Below are 16,718 nucleotides of genomic sequence, written 5' to 3' on the forward strand. Positions count from 1 at the left end.
CAGCCATCGCCTTGAAAATTACAATTACTGGATTACACTGGGCTGCTGTAACGCAGTTTAAATTTTGTAACGGTCGTGTCGTGTGTGTTGTGTTAAAAAATCGAAGACTAGATAACTCTACGGCGTATTTAATAAATAAGTACCCCTAATTGTTTACTTTTAACAATTGGGGCTCTATTTAACTCCAAGTAAGTTATTAAAATAAAAAAAATACCTGTTATGTTATTTTTATTTTATATTTTAATTCCAATTGATTTTATTATACTCACACTGGTGTTATTTTATAAATTAGGATAACTTTCACTTAGTTAATTATCACGTTTAACAACAAATATTTTTTTTTTTTTTTTGCAGATGTTACACATATTGTCAATCTAAACAGTATTTTTATTTACTTGTCTATCTGTAATATATATTTGTATATTATATATACACATTGTGTAATTACGTATGTTTGTTAGAAGAATTCATCAAGTTGTTGTTATTTAAATAGATGTTTTTATTAATTTTATTCATACATTATTGCTACCATAATTGAATCATGAAAAGATTTTATAATTGTAAATAATTTATCAACTTATTTTTAATTTATAAAAATTGAGTATTTATAATTAATTACAATGGAGAGCTTAGATGCAATCCTTATGTGTGCCACGGAGTTGATAAAAGGTAAATATTTATTTAATATTTATTAATTTTGGAGTAATTTTTTTTTTTTTATTAATTCTAAATTTAATTTTTCAGATCGATTTTATTTTGTAACTTTGCAAGCAGATGTTAAACCAAAAAATACTATAGACAAACATTACTTCAGCATTGATGATGAATTAATTTATGAAAATTTTTACTTCGATTTCGGGCCATTGAATTTGGCAATGCTGTACAGATACTGTCTGAAAGTTGAGAAGAAATTAAAAACCTCGGGGTTTTTTAAAAAGAAAATTCTTCATTACACGACAGCTAGTGAACCAGAAAAACGTGTTAATGCAGCATTTCTAGCTGGTAGTTATGCAGTAAGTGTGATATTTATTTATCGATTAATTATTTAAATAAAGCTTAAAGTTTAAAGCTTGCTGCGGCAGCAGAGTAAAATCTATATTATTAAGAGAATAAGAAAAATTTTGTGTCCAGGACATTCATATCATCGAGACCTTTCATTTGAGTACCCACATCAATTTTTCATATATTTATATATATTATATATATTTATATATGAAAAATATATAAAAATAGCATGTGGGTACTCAAATGAAAGCTCTTGATGAGTGTAACATCGGGATGAGCTTATATTTTTAAAAATGTCAAGAGTTAAGAAAAAACAGTGCAATTTAACAAAATTCATTATTTAATGAAGCAAAATTTTAATTTATTATAGTTCACAAGTCACAGCAGTCACATAGTGACTGCAAGGTTGCTAATTTAAATAAAACTTAAAGTTCAAACCTCGCAGCGGCAGGGATATAATTATCGATTAATGAATAACTTAAATTTTTCAGATTCTTTATTTAAAAAAAACAGCTAGAGAGGTTTACGAGAGCTTGGTGAGCAGCCCGAACAGCCCGCCATATATCATGTTTCGTGATGCATCATTTGGTGCTCCCTGTTATCAGATTTCCTTGAAGGATTGTCTAAGTGCCATTTACGAGTGTTATAGATTGGGATTTTTCAACTTTGACGACTTCAATGTCAAAGAGTACGAGTATTACGAGCGAGTTGAGTACGGGGACCTGAACTGGATCGTGCCAGAAAAATTCATTGCGTTTTGCGGGCCTCATGCTAAACTTAACAATGAAAATGGATACCCAATGCACGCACCCGAGTCTTATTTTTCATACTTCCGTCAAAATAATGTTACGACAATCGTACGGTTGAATAAAAAAATTTATGATGCAGCACAGTTTATTAATGCTGGGTTTGATCATCGTGACTTATTTTTCCGAGACGGTTCGACGCCAACTGATGCCATTGTCAGACAATTTTTAAAAATTGCTGAAAATACTAATGGTGCTATAGCTGTTCACTGCAAAGCTGGTCTGGGTAGGACAGGTTCATTAATCGGCTGTTATATAATGAAACATTATCATTTAACAGCCCATGAAACAATTGCATGGATTAGAATATGCAGGCCTGGTTCTGTTATTGGTCATCAGCAACAATGGCTTGAAGAGTAAGATTTTTTTTTAATTAATTTTCATTAATTATTTATAAAAAAAAAAAAAAAATTAAATATAAAAAATAATTATTCTAGGAAAGAATATTATCTTCATTCTTTACTACGTGAGCCATTACGAGTAGACAGCAATGGAAACCCACCTCATTCGCGTGGAATATATTCAAATCTAGGCTGTAGCAGTGGTGGGACATCAACCTACTTAACATTCTCATCAAAATTGAATCCAAGCGGTTCAACATTGGAGCCGAATCAGCCGAATGATAATGTCTCCGGAATACTCCATCGCGTAGACGATATTCATCTGGACGACTCTTCGTTATTATCCACAAAATCGACGTCGACTGCTACATCGACGACAACAACAACAACATCGACAATTACCAGTGCCGGTAATAATGCTAAATTACAACAACAAAAGCAGCAACGCCCACAACGGTTTGCCTTAAATATAAAAACTCAAGGAGACAAACTCAATGAAATAAAAATGCGTAGACAGACATCGTCTTATACTAATAATTTCAGTATTGGTAGGAAAGGCATCGGACAGCCTACTGTTATGCTGTAAGTACTTTGTTGTTATTATTATTATTATTATTTTAAATTAATGCTTCTATGCATCAGTAAACATAAAACAATTGATCTATATAATTATTTTATCTGTAGTCCTAATTTGGGCTTACTACTGAAGTCATCAACGTCTTCGTCATCGTCTTCAGTGACGTCGAGAGCTAATCAGAAAGGAACGAGCAATAATACGATCGCTACCATTATTGGATCGAAGAAAGATATTAATAAACGTCTGTTATCACGTTCAAATACTGCTGCAACGTCTACACTTGTTAAAAGGTTTTTTTTTTTTTTTATATATATAAATTATTCAAAATTTAATTTTTATATAATCTTTTAAAAATTTTAAAAATTGTTAGATGTCTATTTAATTCAGTATAATAATTTTTTTTATTTATAATAAATTTCACAGGAGCTCCCGGAGATTAAGCTGCAGCGGTAATAGTCCAATCAGCAGGCCATCTCCATGCTACATGAGGTCTAAAACAACAACCCAGATCCACAATAATCACAATAAAAACAGCGTTCTGATCTCTAACTGCAGCAGCGCGATAAGATCTGGATGTACAAATACAAAACCGATAACCCGGTCATTCGTATCGCGCGAGCCGGCGTCATTGTCACCGAGTACCACCAATATCATCACGCAAATTCGCCGGCCAACTTTATTACCCACGGCAACTGCATCTTCAACTACTTCGGCTGCTAATAATAATAACAATAACAGTAATAATAATAACAATAATAACAACAATAATCAAAATTCAACACAATTATCGAGCAACACTGGTAGTATGGTTTTAAGATCTGCTGATCGTGTTAATCGTTACTTTTCTAAAAAAGAGTAAGTTTTTAAATTAATAAATTGATTTAATTTTTTTTAAGGTTTTGTATAAAATTTGCATCTGTTTTTTTTTTTTTTTTTTTTTTATTTTTTTTGAAAAAATTGTCGGCATGAATAGCATGAAAAAAATTTTTATTATTTTTTTTTTTGCATGAATATTTTTATTTTTTATCATCTTTACCATTATTATTATTTTTTTTGTGTATTGGTAATTATGGTTTATATTTAACCACTATGGAGTATTTATAATGATATTGAAGAACTGCATAGGTGGCTAACAAAAAAAAAAAACGAAAAAATCGTATTCCGTTTGCTTTGTGACTTGCAGTGCGCGCACGGCAATAACAGCAAAAACTGCATTTATCAGATGATTAACCGAAGACGATATTCTTAGTGGTGTCAAGCGACGTAGACAACGCCAACGAAGGAAAGTTATCACCGGGGATATTTCAACCACTCGCAGAACTTCGCCGAGAAAAAAACAACAGCAGAAGGAACAACAACGATGACCGTCAGTAATAATTTTCGGATAATTTTTTATTGAATTTTATTTTTACTTTTAACAATCACTTTGCAATTTATTATTAACACACGTACGGTAGGACATAATATTAATTATAAAGAAAAATAATAATAATAAATTAGAAAAAATATAAATATGTATGTAGAGTGTATAGTAAATTTTAACAATATGTATATAAGTGCGTACGTATTTTAAATTTAATTTTTCGCACAATAAATAAATGCATATTAATTATTGATATTAATAATAATGAAAAAAAAAAAAAATATAGAGGCAGAATAATTAATTTAGAAAAAAAATATTAAAAATTATTAAGTACAAATTATATTTATACTTTTTATCACAAAAACTTTTAAATAAAAGTGATTTAATTAAAAAGCGCAGCTGTAAAAATAATACAAAATTATATTAATTTAAAATCTAAATTTTGGTTACTTAATTACTGAGTAATTGTTTATAAATATATATTTAATGAATGATGGATCAATTTCTATTGCTACAAAACACTTTTTATAAAATATTTTGGGCACTACTGTGATTATGATTGTATAAAAGATTTTTTGAAATTGATTTTTTTAATTTCACGGAATTAATTAGTGTATATAACAAAGTATATACGCGTAGACGTAATAATTATGCTGTCTATTGTTAATTTTAATTATTAAAAAATAATACATTAACATACAGTTCTGTATTGTAATTAATTGTTATTATTAACATTTTGTCAATTTTAATAATAAAACAAAATTATTTACTAAAGATCCTTTTTTTTTTATTGCGTATAAAAAATATAAAAATTTATGTACAGTTGTAAAATTTAATTTTAAAAATTAAGTTATTAAATAGTAGATAATGTAAGTGGAAAGAGCTATCAAGTGACTGGCAAATCCGAGCTGCGACCACTTTTCGATAGTATGTAAGTAATTATAGCCAGTTTCTTGCAGCTCGGAAGTGTCAAACATTAAACCTAAATAAGCTAAATGGAATACTGCGAGTAATGAGAATCCAATGTTTGTTAATAAAACTTTAATACTGTTCTTTGAGTTTAATTGGTACCGGCACTCGGTACCACCACAGAAACCGATAATCGATTTTACGGAAGACGCTGATGAAGAGTAACATCGCCGGGATCCAATGCAGGCATTGAATGTATTCGCCAAATGATTACGTAATTTAAATTCGATGTAAGTATACAGACCTAGGCTCAATAATACTGCGGCAATTTGGAAATTTAAGCCGTGAAGCAATGAACTTGCTAAGTATGTCAGTATTACGGCGTTAAATTTTCCAACATGATTTATTGAAGGTCGAAATATATCTGTAAAAAATATTTTATTTGATAAATGGTTAAAAATTTTTTTTTTAATATTAAAAATTTTTTTTTTTTTTTTTTTTAGAGTAATAATAATCATGATGATAAAAAAAAATTTTATTACATGATTTCAGCCATGCATGCATAGGTACGTTCCATGAAATAACGACTTGAACTAATGAACGTGGTAATTCTATATCAATTGATCTTGTTATTGTTGCTGGTGTCATTGTCGATGATATTAATTCCGTAGGAGTGCTAGTTGGAGGATGAATTAATGATGTAACTCCTCCAAGTGACAATACAGTTGACGAGACGTAACATATAAAATAATGAGACGATCTAAATGATAAAGCGTCTCCGTAAGCTGTGAACCACCTTTAAAAATTAATTTATTAATAATTTTCGAATTTTATTTAACAATAATAATAATAAAACTTACTTTCCGTCACTAATATAGTTGGGTATAAACCACTGAGCAAAACAATTTGAAATGCTCAGAAATATTAATGCCACTATAAAATTTTTCAGAGCAACACCTAAATCTTGAAGCCACAAGACAATAATTTGCCTGATGGTCAATTTTCTTTCAACTGTTCTTCCAGTGGTCATTGCTTTGTAATTATAAAAAGACATCCATGGGCCGAAAATACAAGTTAGCGGACTGAATATGTAGGCAATGTACTCCCAGATGTTGAATGAAAAATTCCGATTATTTTTACTGTCTAGGGATATACTGACAGCTTTCATTGCAGCGATCATTATTATTCCGCGGATTCTGTGCCATGATGTTGGATCCATTGAATATTCACTAATAAAAAAAAGTCTATAAATCAGTAATTAAAATAATACTGAAGTTAGCGGTCAGCTGTCAATTAAAAAAATTTTTTTAACAAGTTAATTTCAATAAAAAAATGCTTCTAAAAATTTTAACTTGTAATTTTTATTAATTTTCACATGTGGAATTTTTTAATTAAATTTTTTTTATAATAATTGCCATTCAAAATAATTTTTAATGTCTGCCAACTTCAGTGTCATTAATTAAATTATTATTTAGATCAGTTTTTAAATTATTATTGAGAAAAATTACCAAATTAATATTGTGCACAAGGAAATTGACAACATTTCAATTCCTCTTTGATATTTTCTGGGTACACATAAACAAATATAAGAAATTACCGTGTACACTGACATCAAAAATAATGATTCGGCTGCATAATAATTGACTATAAAAATACCTGTCAGGATTGATACTAAGTGATATGCTCTCGGAGGTACTGAAACAAAATTTTAATTAAAATATTATTTTATAGTGTTAAAAATTAAATTAGCTAATTTTAGTATTATAAAAATTTTATGAAATATATAAAGATAAAATGTTTATTGTCAGTGAACTTACCGAATTGTATAAAAAGTCGGAGTAAAATATTAGCGATAAATAATGTAGAAAAATTACTGGTGGCATCAATACTGGTAAAAACGCAATTCTTTAAAATTTGCAAAAATGTCTCACTGTTGTGTATTTCTAAATAATCGTAATCATCGGCATAATCATAAGCGAGATTTGGAGGTTTGTTTAGGTTATCACTGTTACAATCCAAACAATCACTCTCCTCGTCAGTATACATCATATCATAGTCATAATTATTTTTGTAAAACATTTTACTTTAATTGTGATCACTTATTTTGTGGAAGTTTAATTTTTTAAGTCATAATACTGTAGGTTTTTATGTTTTAAACTCCAAGCACTCGATAAATTTATTTTTTATGTCAACTATTTATTTTTATGAACTCAGATGATTTGAGTTCATTGAGCTCATAATTTAAGAAATCACGTGATCTAAAAAGTGACGCCATTTTTGGAATTATTATTTTTTAATTTTTAAAACGTAAATTTAGGTTATATAAAATTTTTTTAAAACTTGAACACAAGTAGTTAAAACGGAACATTTAATAATTAACAATTAATTTAATAATGGCTGAAAAAAAATATGTATTGATGATTTGTTTGGGTATGACATTTAAATTAATTAATTTTTAAAAAACAGCTGATAATTTTTTGACATAATTATTAATGTAATTTATTTATTCACAGGCAATATTTGTCGGTCACCTATTGCAGAAGCAGTTTTTGCTGATTATATTGCCAAAAATAATTTGACTGACAAGTGGGAAGTTGACAGTGCAGCATTAATTGGCTATCATACTGGTAAATCACCAGACAGCCGGGCTATGAGCACTCTGAAGGATAAGGGTATTAAAAATTATTCACATCGAGCTAGACTGGTACGTATTTTCATTTATTTTATTTATGTCTGGTCAGTATTGAAGCTTGCAATCAAGCTCGCTAATCACACGGCAAAAATACCGGATCATTTTTAGTAATGTCTAATAAAACTGACAGATATTTTCTTAGTTTTGTAACCTTCATAATTAATTAATTTACTAATTAATATAATTGCAGATAACAAAGGACGACTTGAATAAATATGACTGGATCTTTGGAATGGATGATGACAACATCTCAGCATTAAATCGTCTGAAGTCATCTGGAAGCAAAGCCAAAGTTGAATTGCTCGGCTCTTATGATCCTTCAGGAGAAATAATTATTCGTGATCCTTACTACGTAATTCTCAATTTTTTTAATATTTTAAATTAAACAATTTTATTTATTACAATGATTCAATTTATTTTTTACAGGATAGTAACAGCGCTGGATTTGTCAAAGCTTACGAGCAGTGTGTCAGAAGTATCGAAGCATTCCTAAAAGCTCAATAATTTACAAAAAAAAAAAATATTGTTAAATAATCTTCAAAGATTCTGAATAAAATGAGTGAGAAAAAACGTGTATTGATGGTTTGTCTAGGTAAATTATTTAATCTCACTCATTATCATCAAATTATTACTAGTGTAAAAATATATTAGGTAATACATGTCGCTCGACGATGGCAGAAGCTATTTTTGACGATTATATAACAAAAATGGGTTTGAAAAATACCTGGGAAGTAGACAGCGCAGGACTACGCGGTTATCACGCCGGACAGACTCCTGATGAGCGTGCTATGGTTACTCTTCGAGGAAGAGGAATTATTAATTACTCCCACAAAGCTAGAGTTGTACGTTTTAAAAAATTATTCAGTCAATAATTAATAATTTTTAATTCCAACAAGAAAAATTTATTTAAAAACTCTAAAAAATTATGAACACAATTTTTTAAAAATAATTTTTTTGACCTAATTTATTTAAAAAAAAAAAAAAATAAAATAATTAAGTGTCATAATTTTTAATATAAATTCTACAGATAATAAAAAATGATTTTTATTCCCACAATTGGATCTTTGGAATGGACCAATACAACATTGAACAACTTGAAAAAATAAAACCGGAAGGTAGTAACGCTAAAATTGAATTATTGGGAAGTTACAACCCTAATGGAGATTTAATTATTGAAGATCCCTTCCCAGTAAGTCAATAATTTTTATCTATTCTTCGCTGATTTATTTATAATAAATAAAAAATTAACATTTTCCAGGATAACGATTGTCGAGGTTTTGTAAAAGCTTTTGAACGAAGCAACAGCAGTATTAAAAATTTTTTGGAGCTCAATTCCAAAAAATAAATACTCATTTAACTTTATGTCCTTCTACGTAAACATTTACAATGTTGCGATCGTCTCCAGAGTATATTAATCGTTGCAATTGTTCCTTGAGTGTTAAGCTTTTTAAATTGTCTAGTGGTGAATCCTTCGATTTTAAATCAATGACCAACGCGTCGAATTTTTTCCCAGCGATTAAATTTCCCACTTGATTATCTATTGACAGAGCTGTTGAAATAAAATTTATTAATAAAAATAATTTATTTATTTAATAAAAAAATTACCTTCAGCTCCGCCTAAAGTTGCTAAATAAAAAGCGTCGACAAAATCAATCGGCTTATAAGAGTCACCTTGGATGAATCCAATGTGATTCGATACTTCTAGCGCTGATCTCATTACATCCAGCATACACATAAAATTACCTCCTGCTACGTCTGAAGATTTAATTATAAATTAGTAAAATTTTTTAATTAAAATCAAAATTAAAAGTTTGCTCAAAAAATTAAATTACCAGTGCCTAAGCCTACGGTAATATTATTTTTTCTCAGTCTCTGTATATCACAGAGTCCACTTCTCAAGAAAGTATTCGAAGATGGACAGTGAATTATTGATGAGTTATATTTGGTTAAAATTTTTAACTCGCTATCTTCGAGAAAAACTCCGTGGGCTAGTACAGTCTAAAAATTTTAATTAAATTATTTTTTTATAAAATAATTTTTTTATAAAATAATTTACCTTATTTGTTAATAAATTAGCTTGTTCATAAACAGACGTATAAGTTGGACAGTCGGGAAACAATGATTTACATTCTTTTATTTCGCCGGTATTTTCACATATATGTGTCTAAAAAATTAATTTATTATTTCAAAATAAAATTTTAATAATTTTTAGTTTTATTAGTTTTTTTTTTTTTTTTTTTTTTTTTTTTTTTTAAAAATAAATTTTTAATGAAAACAATTAATTTTTATTAATTCTAAATTAAAAATTAATTTTTGATAATTTTTTTGTTAAAAAATAATTTTTAATAATTTTTACTAAAAAAAATTATACCTGAACAAGAAGATTATTTTCTTTAGCAATTTTCCCCAAATGCTTTAACAATTCCATCGAACAACTCAATGCAAATCTCGGAGTAATAACAGGATTGACTAGAGAAGACTAAACAAAAATGAAAAAGTCATAAATTAAATAAACAAACTTGCTTACTTAAAAAAAAATTAATAATCTTACTTTAAGTTTATAAAGATCATCAATAAATTTCCTGGTATTGTCAACAGAGATATCAGTCCTTTCATAATAATTATCATTGCGTACTCTGTCCATATTCAGCTTCCCAACAAAAGCGCGTTGGTGATACTTGACAGCTTTTTCAGCCAGAATCAAAGAAGCTTCATTGTACAGCGAAGCAAAGTAACAGGCGGTCGTTGTTCCTAATGATAACGTACGTTTCTGTTTGAAAATTCTTGATAAATAAATGTAGTAAATTAATTAAATTATTTTAATGAATAATAATTACCACAGCCGCTTCAAATACTTTTTCAGCAAAAGAATTGTCTGAGAATTGTAATTCTAGAGGAAATGTATAAGCTTCTAGCCAGTCGAGGAGACTTTTGTCAAAGCCGAGGCCTATGTTCGGTAGCTGGACAGCATGGATATGACAGTCGATGAATCCTGGAGTAAAAAATTGTCCTTTTTCTAATATTGTAATTATATCTGCTTTTATTTCTGATTTTTTTGGTCTGTTAAAAATTTCAAATATCTAAAAAAAAAATTAATTATTAAAAAAATATTTTTTTAATTTTATTTAAGACAAATTCGTTCCAAAAAATTATTAAAATTTTTAAAATTGACGTAAAAATTTTAGAAAATTAAAAATGTAATTTTTTGAAAATAATTTGTTTGAAATAAAATTAAAAATTATTTTAAAAATAAAAAATTATAATTATTTTTTTACCTGCCCATCTTGGACGGCTATACCAGCTTCTTCAATAATTTGTAATTCAATACTATCTCCAGATTTAATTGTTTGAACAATTGGACCAATAAATAAATATTTAGGTGAAATCATTTTGACGTTTTTGATAATTTTTTACGAGCGATTTAAATGTTCGTAAGTATTCATATGGTAAGTGCTACATATGAGTTATGAGTGGATTAAACTCGTGGCTGGTATGGACCATTTATCTCTGTTCAAGATCAAGACATAACACGTGACTTGGTCCCCTCCATTTATTATCGCCTGATTTATGACATGAAATTTTCCTTTGTAATTTATTTATAAATAAAGATAATTATTAATAGAAAAATTAAAAAGAAATTTTTTTAATAAAAATTCGTAAGAAATAAAAAATTACTAGAATTTTAATTTGGAAAAATTAAATTAATTTATTATAATTTTTATTTTTTATTAAATTTAATCAACTGTTGCCTTGCAATGAGATTGTTATGCATGTAACTAGGGAGAAGTAACAAACTTAGACAAAAAAAAAAAAAAATCAATATAAGAAAATACAAATTTTACTACTTGGTAAAATATTGCAGAGATTTTTTTGTGATAAATTTTGAATTAAAATTAAAAAAAAAAAAAAAAAATGAGTGGAAGACGAAGTGAAGTAAACGACTCTAAAAAAATAAAGCGGGTTGATAAAACACCCCCAGTAATTAATTACAGAGAATATTTAGATATGGACACTGATGAAGAAGAATTTGGCCGGCAAGGTTTGGAATTTTGAAAATATTTAATTTTTTTATTAGTTTGAAAATAAAATTTTATTTTTTTTAAGAGACTCCTGAGCCGGATGAAGAACTCCCAGCCGAGCCTGAAAAACCTGTTTTTACTGAACAAGAATTAGACACACTTGTAAATAAAATAGAATTTTTTTTTATTTAAAAAAATTAATAGAAAAAATTGTAAATAGAAAATTTAACAAATTAAAAATGAACTTTTTTTTTTGACTGATTTTTTTTTTTTTTTTTTTTTTTTTTTTTTTATAAAAATTCAATTAGCTAATATCTGGAAATTTTTATAATTATTTTTTATTAACAAAATTATTACAAAAAAATTTCACTTAAAGAAGATTTGAAAAATAATTAGTGCAATTTTTTTAATTGTTGGAAAAAATCAAAAATTGAGCGTCGACTAATTTTATATATTTATAAATATAATAATGTAATTTTTGAAATTAATATTTCTAGGTCCAGTATGTCAAAAATTTAACCATGACATTTCATGAAGGAATAACATTACCTCAAGAATCAACAAATCTAATCCATGAATATTTTTGTAACCCATCTTACACAATCTTAACAATATTCTACCAAGACTCTCAATGGAAAGTAACTCTGAACTTCCCAAAGTACCCCAAAAACGGGCTGACTTATTTCTTCCGTTCACCTTGGCAAGTTTACACTCCCGACAATTTTATGTCGACAGTAAAATTTGGTAGTTTTAATTATTTTGAGAACTCACTATTAAAATTCTTCCAAAATATTTACGCACCAGTCGCGTTTTCTCAAGACCGCTGGCCTGCAGTAAAAAAAGACGAGATCTTTTCAAATTTAAATAGATTGATAAGTTACCTGAATGATTTGACGTATCATCCGATGGGTCTTCCAATCCTTTACGTCCCTCGCGAAGGGATCGACTGCAAAATTTCTTCCTCCACCGAAAAAACTGACACTCAAGAAGACTATAAGTCTGCAGAATTTCTTCTAATTGCTGAAGAAAAGAACGGATTGATTGAACGCCTGGAAAGAGTGGCTCGGTACTGGATAAAAAAAATCAGAGAAATATTAAGCGGCTCGAATATTCCAGCCCGACCTGCCTGCAGGACTATTAAAGAAGAAATAAACTTCTGGAACTACAGATGTAAACATTTAAAATATACTTTTATTCATACAGACATTTAAGACAATACATGTAATTTTAAATAATTTTTCAATGCACAGATTTAAAATTTTATAAATTTATTGTAAATAATATTTTAAAAATATTTGAACACTTTTCCTTAAAATATTTTTAATTTGTGTTACGTTTAAAATCTTAAACAAACGAATTTTTTAAGACGATTTTTTTTTTACATGGATTTATTTGTTCATTTTTTAGTCGAATGTCTCAAGTGTCTTCACAACCAGCTTGCAAACAAGTGCATCACAAACATCATCGACACTCTGAAGACTAACAAGTCCGCAAGTATTGAGGAATTCCCGGTTTTAATAACAAAAATCGAGAAATCGCTTGTTGAAATAATTTCTAATATTAAATATTTAAATTTATTTGTCGATTATTGTTGCGACTTTGAGATTCCGGGTGGAATAGAAGATTATACGACTAAAATATTATATCTGATACGATTCGTTGCTACAGAGTCTCAGTTTTACAATACCACGTGAGTCCAATTATTAAATTTTATTTATTTCTTCTTTTAGCTATTTAATTAATTAATTAATTATTACATATTATTACAGAGAAAAAATAGAAATACTTTGCCGGGCTTTGGGCACACAGATAATAAATCAATCTAAAAAATATATCGATCTAAATATTATACTCGATGAAGATCCGCTGGCAGGCAAGCAAATGCTTGAAAATTCTATTTTTTGTTGCCGGCGTTTTGAAGGAATTTTCAATCAAGTTTGTGATTTTTTTTAAATTTTCTTTTAATAAATTTGCTTTAATTTAATATTGCTAATTTTTTACAGCTAATACTAATGGACAGACATTACAATTCTTTAATTCTAAGTAACGTTGATAAAAATAATGTCTTCAATCATGTCAATACATTTATACAGAGGTGTCAAGATCTTATTGAAATTACAAATACAAGAATTATTTTTGACAAGTAATTAAATTATTTTTTTTTTTTTTTTTAGAGAATTAAGTACTAAATTAAAAAAAAAAAATTACAGGTGTGGAGAAATTAAAATAATTGGAGGAGCAAAAGCAGAAAAGCATGAAAAAAGTACAAAAAAATAGAAAAATTGTTCAGTCAAACTTTGGAAGAAATAAAAAAATCCCGAGAGTGTATTTTAAATGTAGAAGAATTTAGCTGGCTGGAAAAAATTAAAGTCTTTAGAAATAAAATAGAGGACATTGATAATATGATGAAGAATTTGATAGATGATATATTTGAGGAGGTTCTGACGGTGGAAGAAGGCCTGGAAGCTTTGTACGCGATGAAGCGCTTTGTCATTTGCAAAAATTTGAAGGAAACTCTTGATAGTTACTGGACGTTTATTTGGAAGATTTTTAATCAAGAGTTGGAGGCAGTTGTTGATGATATTGATAAGGAAATTTTGGTTTACGATCGGTCGATGACTTCCTATGCAGGCGCGGCAACTTTGTTGGGTTTGAAGAATAATTATTTGAATAGTCAGTTTAATATGCTGGTTAATGCTTCTGATTGGTTTGATGATAATATTGCGCAAGAGTAAGCTTAATTTATTTTTTTAATAATTTTTTTTTTTTTAGTTTAATTTATTTTGGAGCAATTTTTTTTTTTTTTTTTTTTTTTTTTTTTTTCCAGAGCGATTATTGAAAAATATAAACGTGTTCAGAGTACTTTGTTAGAAAAAATTAATGAAATTAATTTAACATGGGAACAAAAATTATTGAGCGATGATGCAATTAAAGAAATGCTTAATAAACCAATTATTAAATATTCTAATTATCCTAATAATAAATTTATGGAAGTTAATTTAAATTTTTATTGCTTGGAAACTATTAAGTCTCTTATTGAGTAAGTTTTTAAATTTTTTTTTTTCAATAATAATAATAATTATTTCTTTAAAATTTTAAATATAAAGTATAAAATATTTTTTAGATGGAAAAATATGAAATATGAAATTAAAAAAATATCACCAAAATTATTGCAAAAGTGGAACTTATTTATGATTCGTTACATAAAAGTAAATTACTTTTGCAAATTCTACAACAATATTATTCAAAAAATGAGTAAAGAAGAGTTTATGTTATTTAAATTAGTAATTGATGAAATAAAAATTATTATAACAACCGGAGTCGCGAAGAATACATGGATAGTAGAGTCTATCGACAAATTTTACGATGAGTGTTATAATAATGTTTACCAAGTAAGTTTTTTTGTCAATAATTAAATTAAATTATTTATAATCTTACTAATTATTGTTAAATTTTTTTTATAGTTCAGAAGAGTTATGGGAAACTATAAGTCTTCATATAAAAAAATTTACAACTGCTTGAAGAGCATTTCGAAAGAACTGTTAGTTAAAGAAACAACAAACTTGAATTTTACTTTAGAAGATTTTGAAAATTACTTAATAAGTGTCAGGTAAATAATTATAATAAATTACATGTTGTAATTTATAATTAAATGTTCAATTTTTTTTTTTTTTTAAGGGATAAAAGTCTGGAAAATATTAATAACGAGTGCAAGCAAATCATAAAATCAATTTCTTTGATCAAATATGACATCAGACGCGATGACAAAGTTTGTAATTTTTTTTTTTATATAAATAATTGAATTTTTAATTAATTTACTTTTTCAGACTCCTATTTATTGGACCGCGTTTGTACAAAAAATAATAGAAGACTTCAAAGAAAGTTTGGTTGTAAATATTCGAAATTCATTAAAGTCAGCGCGAAATTTTTTTAAAGGCGATGATATAATTTCTGGAGCTTTATTAGTAATGGATGCTCATTATTTAGATGGTCAGGTAATTAAAAATTAAAAACAATTTAATAATTACTTGGAATAAAATTAAAAATAATTTTTAGATTGTCTTCCAACCGAATGTGGAAGAAATTAAAAGAGTTATTGAATTGATAACTTCATTGGATAAGGAAGTATATTCGATTGAAAATTGTAATAAAATATTTGATCTTATTGATTCGCGACCTAAAGACAAGATAACTTTTATAGAAGCTCATGAAAAAATAACAGAGCTTAAGAATAATCTTAATGAAGGTATTACGTTCAATTTAATTGAGTTTAAAAAATAAATAATATATGACATTATTTCAGAAACGGATGCAACCATCGCTGCGCTGGATAAATTTATAAACTCACTTGATATTATTAAATTGTTAGACCAAGTCGAGGGAAAATTAAGTGAGTTTAAAAATGAACAAAATTGTGACAAGAATAGTTTTGAAGAAGAAATTCTGAGGTATGTTTTTTTTAATTATGTATATGAATAATTATTATCTGACTATATTAAATTTATTTGCCATTTTTAGATGCAGAGAGCTTTCTAAAGCGATATCCTTGATAGTGGACAATGTAAATATTAATTTTATATCTTTAAACACAGTTAACATGAAATCGCAGATAATAGAAAAGTGCGATAATTTGAAAGACATTTTTTTAAATTTAATTTAAGGTAGTTGGGGTCTGTAAGGCATATTTCAAGAAAATTATTTTTTTAAAATAGACTTTAAAGGCTACAACTACCTTAATAAATTTATTGCTGGCGAATTAATGTCGCAGCGTTAAAAATATATATTTATATATTTATATTTCTTTAAACATTTATTAAAATATTTTATTTTTTTAAATGTCATGGATCTGAGTAACTATTAATTTCATAATAAAATAGTCTTTGAATATTTTACAGAAAATATTCAACAAATATATATGTATATATATATATATATATATAATATGTGGAGAAAAATATTTTTTTTTCATCAGTATGAAGTGATAAATTATTATTAAAAATAATTTC

General features: G+C 27.3%; 6 protein-coding genes across 7 annotated transcripts; 4 read left to right on the forward strand and 2 right to left on the reverse strand.

Annotated features, from left to right (window-relative positions):
- The first annotated feature begins 31 nt into the window (after nt 1–31).
- Nucleotides 32–4,723, forward strand: Cdc14 (cell division cycle protein 14). 2 transcript variants are annotated; one of them, XM_074243061.1, is made up of 8 exons: nt 32–188; nt 355–669; nt 745–1,013; nt 1,497–2,167; nt 2,249–2,734; nt 2,837–3,019; nt 3,153–3,584; nt 3,913–4,723. In XM_074243061.1, the coding sequence occupies exons 2-8, from the start codon at nt 621–623 to the stop codon at nt 3,953–3,955; spliced, it is 2,133 nt and encodes a 710-aa protein (XP_074099162.1). In that variant the 5' UTR covers nt 32–188; nt 355–620; the 3' UTR covers nt 3,956–4,723. The 2 variants fall into 2 exon arrangements, with proteins under 2 accessions (XP_074099162.1, XP_074099161.1); XM_074243060.1 differs by having other exon boundaries at nt 51–188; nt 3,979–4,723.
- A 131-nt stretch (nt 4,724–4,854) lies between these two features.
- Nucleotides 4,855–7,229, reverse strand: Por (Protein-serine O-palmitoleoyltransferase por). Its single transcript, XM_074243067.1, has 5 exons — nt 6,819–7,229; nt 6,510–6,696; nt 5,862–6,230; nt 5,544–5,797; nt 4,855–5,425 (listed from the first exon to the last, which is right to left on the reverse strand). The coding sequence occupies exons 1-5, from the start codon at nt 7,078–7,080 to the stop codon at nt 4,938–4,940; spliced, it is 1,560 nt and encodes a 519-aa protein (XP_074099168.1). The 5' UTR covers nt 7,081–7,229; the 3' UTR covers nt 4,855–4,937.
- Nucleotides 7,230–7,256: 27 nt separating this feature from the next.
- LOC141527531 (low molecular weight phosphotyrosine protein phosphatase-like) lies at nt 7,257–8,538 on the forward strand. Its single transcript, XM_074243069.1, has 5 exons — nt 7,257–7,431; nt 7,515–7,705; nt 7,884–8,045; nt 8,120–8,285; nt 8,345–8,538. The coding sequence occupies exons 1-4, from the start codon at nt 7,395–7,397 to the stop codon at nt 8,195–8,197; spliced, it is 468 nt and encodes a 155-aa protein (XP_074099170.1). The 5' UTR covers nt 7,257–7,394; the 3' UTR covers nt 8,198–8,285; nt 8,345–8,538.
- Nucleotides 8,365–9,093, forward strand: LOC141527532 (low molecular weight phosphotyrosine protein phosphatase 2-like). Its single transcript, XM_074243070.1, has 3 exons — nt 8,365–8,535; nt 8,721–8,882; nt 8,952–9,093. The coding sequence occupies exons 1-3, from the start codon at nt 8,365–8,367 to the stop codon at nt 9,036–9,038; spliced, it is 420 nt and encodes a 139-aa protein (XP_074099171.1). The 3' UTR covers nt 9,039–9,093.
- Dhpd (guanine deaminase) lies at nt 9,043–11,185 on the reverse strand. The gene is made up of 8 exons (XM_074243068.1): nt 10,969–11,185; nt 10,531–10,773; nt 10,245–10,463; nt 10,065–10,172; nt 9,750–9,857; nt 9,526–9,691; nt 9,299–9,448; nt 9,043–9,242 (listed from the first exon to the last, which is right to left on the reverse strand). Exons 1-8 carry the CDS (start codon nt 11,080–11,082, stop codon nt 9,043–9,045), a joined length of 1,308 nt encoding a protein of 435 aa, XP_074099169.1. The 5' UTR covers nt 11,083–11,185.
- A 420-nt stretch (nt 11,186–11,605) lies between these two features.
- LOC141527533 (dynein axonemal heavy chain 2) lies at nt 11,606–16,614 on the forward strand. Its single transcript, XM_074243071.1, is given in 16 exon segments — nt 11,606–11,732; nt 11,798–11,874; nt 12,210–12,882; nt 13,120–13,402; nt 13,482–13,647; nt 13,716–13,855; nt 13,923–13,972; nt 13,975–14,443; nt 14,540–14,752; nt 14,837–15,104; nt 15,177–15,322; nt 15,391–15,481; nt 15,540–15,707; nt 15,769–15,958; nt 16,016–16,160; nt 16,231–16,614. Coding segments are annotated over 16 exon segments (3,348 nt in total). The 3' UTR covers nt 16,373–16,614.
- The last annotated feature ends 104 nt before the right edge of the window (nt 16,615–16,718 follow it).

The sequence above is a fragment of the Cotesia typhae genome, unplaced genomic scaffold (genome assembly GCF_013202065.1).
Source record: "Cotesia typhae breed Kobodo isofemale line unplaced genomic scaffold, CoteBio_Ctyphae contig_4, whole genome shotgun sequence".
NCBI classification, from domain to species: domain Eukaryota; kingdom Metazoa; phylum Arthropoda; class Insecta; order Hymenoptera; family Braconidae; genus Cotesia; species Cotesia typhae.

What these genes read in the sequence shown, in the direction of transcription:
- Dhpd (XM_074243068.1), bottom strand. Translation starts at nt 11,082, where the DNA reads ATGATTTCACCTAAATATTTATTTATTGGTCCAATTGTTCAAACAATT. An exon ending in TAGCCGTCCAAGATGGGCAG is followed by an intron (nt 10,774 to 10,968) that starts GTAAAAAAATAA and finishes TTTTTTTTTTAG; the next exon opens with ATATTTGAAATTTTTAACAG. An exon ending in AACTTTAGGCGGAGCTGAAG is followed by an intron (nt 9,243 to 9,298) that starts GTAATTTTTTTA and finishes TTATTTCAACAG; the next exon opens with CTCTGTCAATAGATAATCAA.
- LOC141527531 (XM_074243069.1), top strand. Translation starts at nt 7,395, where the DNA reads ATGGCTGAAAAAAAATATGTATTGATGATTTGTTTGG. An exon ending in ATTCACATCGAGCTAGACTG is followed by an intron (nt 7,706 to 7,883) that starts GTACGTATTTTC and finishes ATATAATTGCAG; the next exon opens with ATAACAAAGGACGACTTGAA. An exon ending in TTATTCGTGATCCTTACTAC is followed by an intron (nt 8,046 to 8,119) that starts GTAATTCTCAAT and finishes TATTTTTTACAG; the next exon opens with GATAGTAACAGCGCTGGATT.
- LOC141527532 (XM_074243070.1), top strand. Translation starts at nt 8,365, where the DNA reads ATGGCAGAAGCTATTTTTGACGATTATATAACAAAAATGGGTTTGAAA. An exon ending in ACTCCCACAAAGCTAGAGTT is followed by an intron (nt 8,536 to 8,720) that starts GTACGTTTTAAA and finishes TAAATTCTACAG; the next exon opens with ATAATAAAAAATGATTTTTA. An exon ending in TTATTGAAGATCCCTTCCCA is followed by an intron (nt 8,883 to 8,951) that starts GTAAGTCAATAA and finishes AACATTTTCCAG; the next exon opens with GATAACGATTGTCGAGGTTT.
- Por (XM_074243067.1), bottom strand. Translation starts at nt 7,080, where the DNA reads ATGTTTTACAAAAATAATTATGACTATGATATGATGTATACTGACGAG. An exon ending in CCGACTTTTTATACAATTCG is followed by an intron (nt 6,697 to 6,818) that starts GTAAGTTCACTG and finishes ATTTTGTTTCAG; the next exon opens with TACCTCCGAGAGCATATCAC. An exon ending in AACTATATTAGTGACGGAAA is followed by an intron (nt 5,798 to 5,861) that starts GTAAGTTTTATT and finishes TAATTTTTAAAG; the next exon opens with GTGGTTCACAGCTTACGGAG.
- Cdc14 (XM_074243060.1), top strand. Translation starts at nt 621, where the DNA reads ATGGAGAGCTTAGATGCAATCCTTATGTGTGCCACGGAGTTGATAAAA. An exon ending in TGCCACGGAGTTGATAAAAG is followed by an intron (nt 670 to 744) that starts GTAAATATTTAT and finishes TTAATTTTTCAG; the next exon opens with ATCGATTTTATTTTGTAACT. An exon ending in CAGCAACAATGGCTTGAAGA is followed by an intron (nt 2,168 to 2,248) that starts GTAAGATTTTTT and finishes TAATTATTCTAG; the next exon opens with GAAAGAATATTATCTTCATT.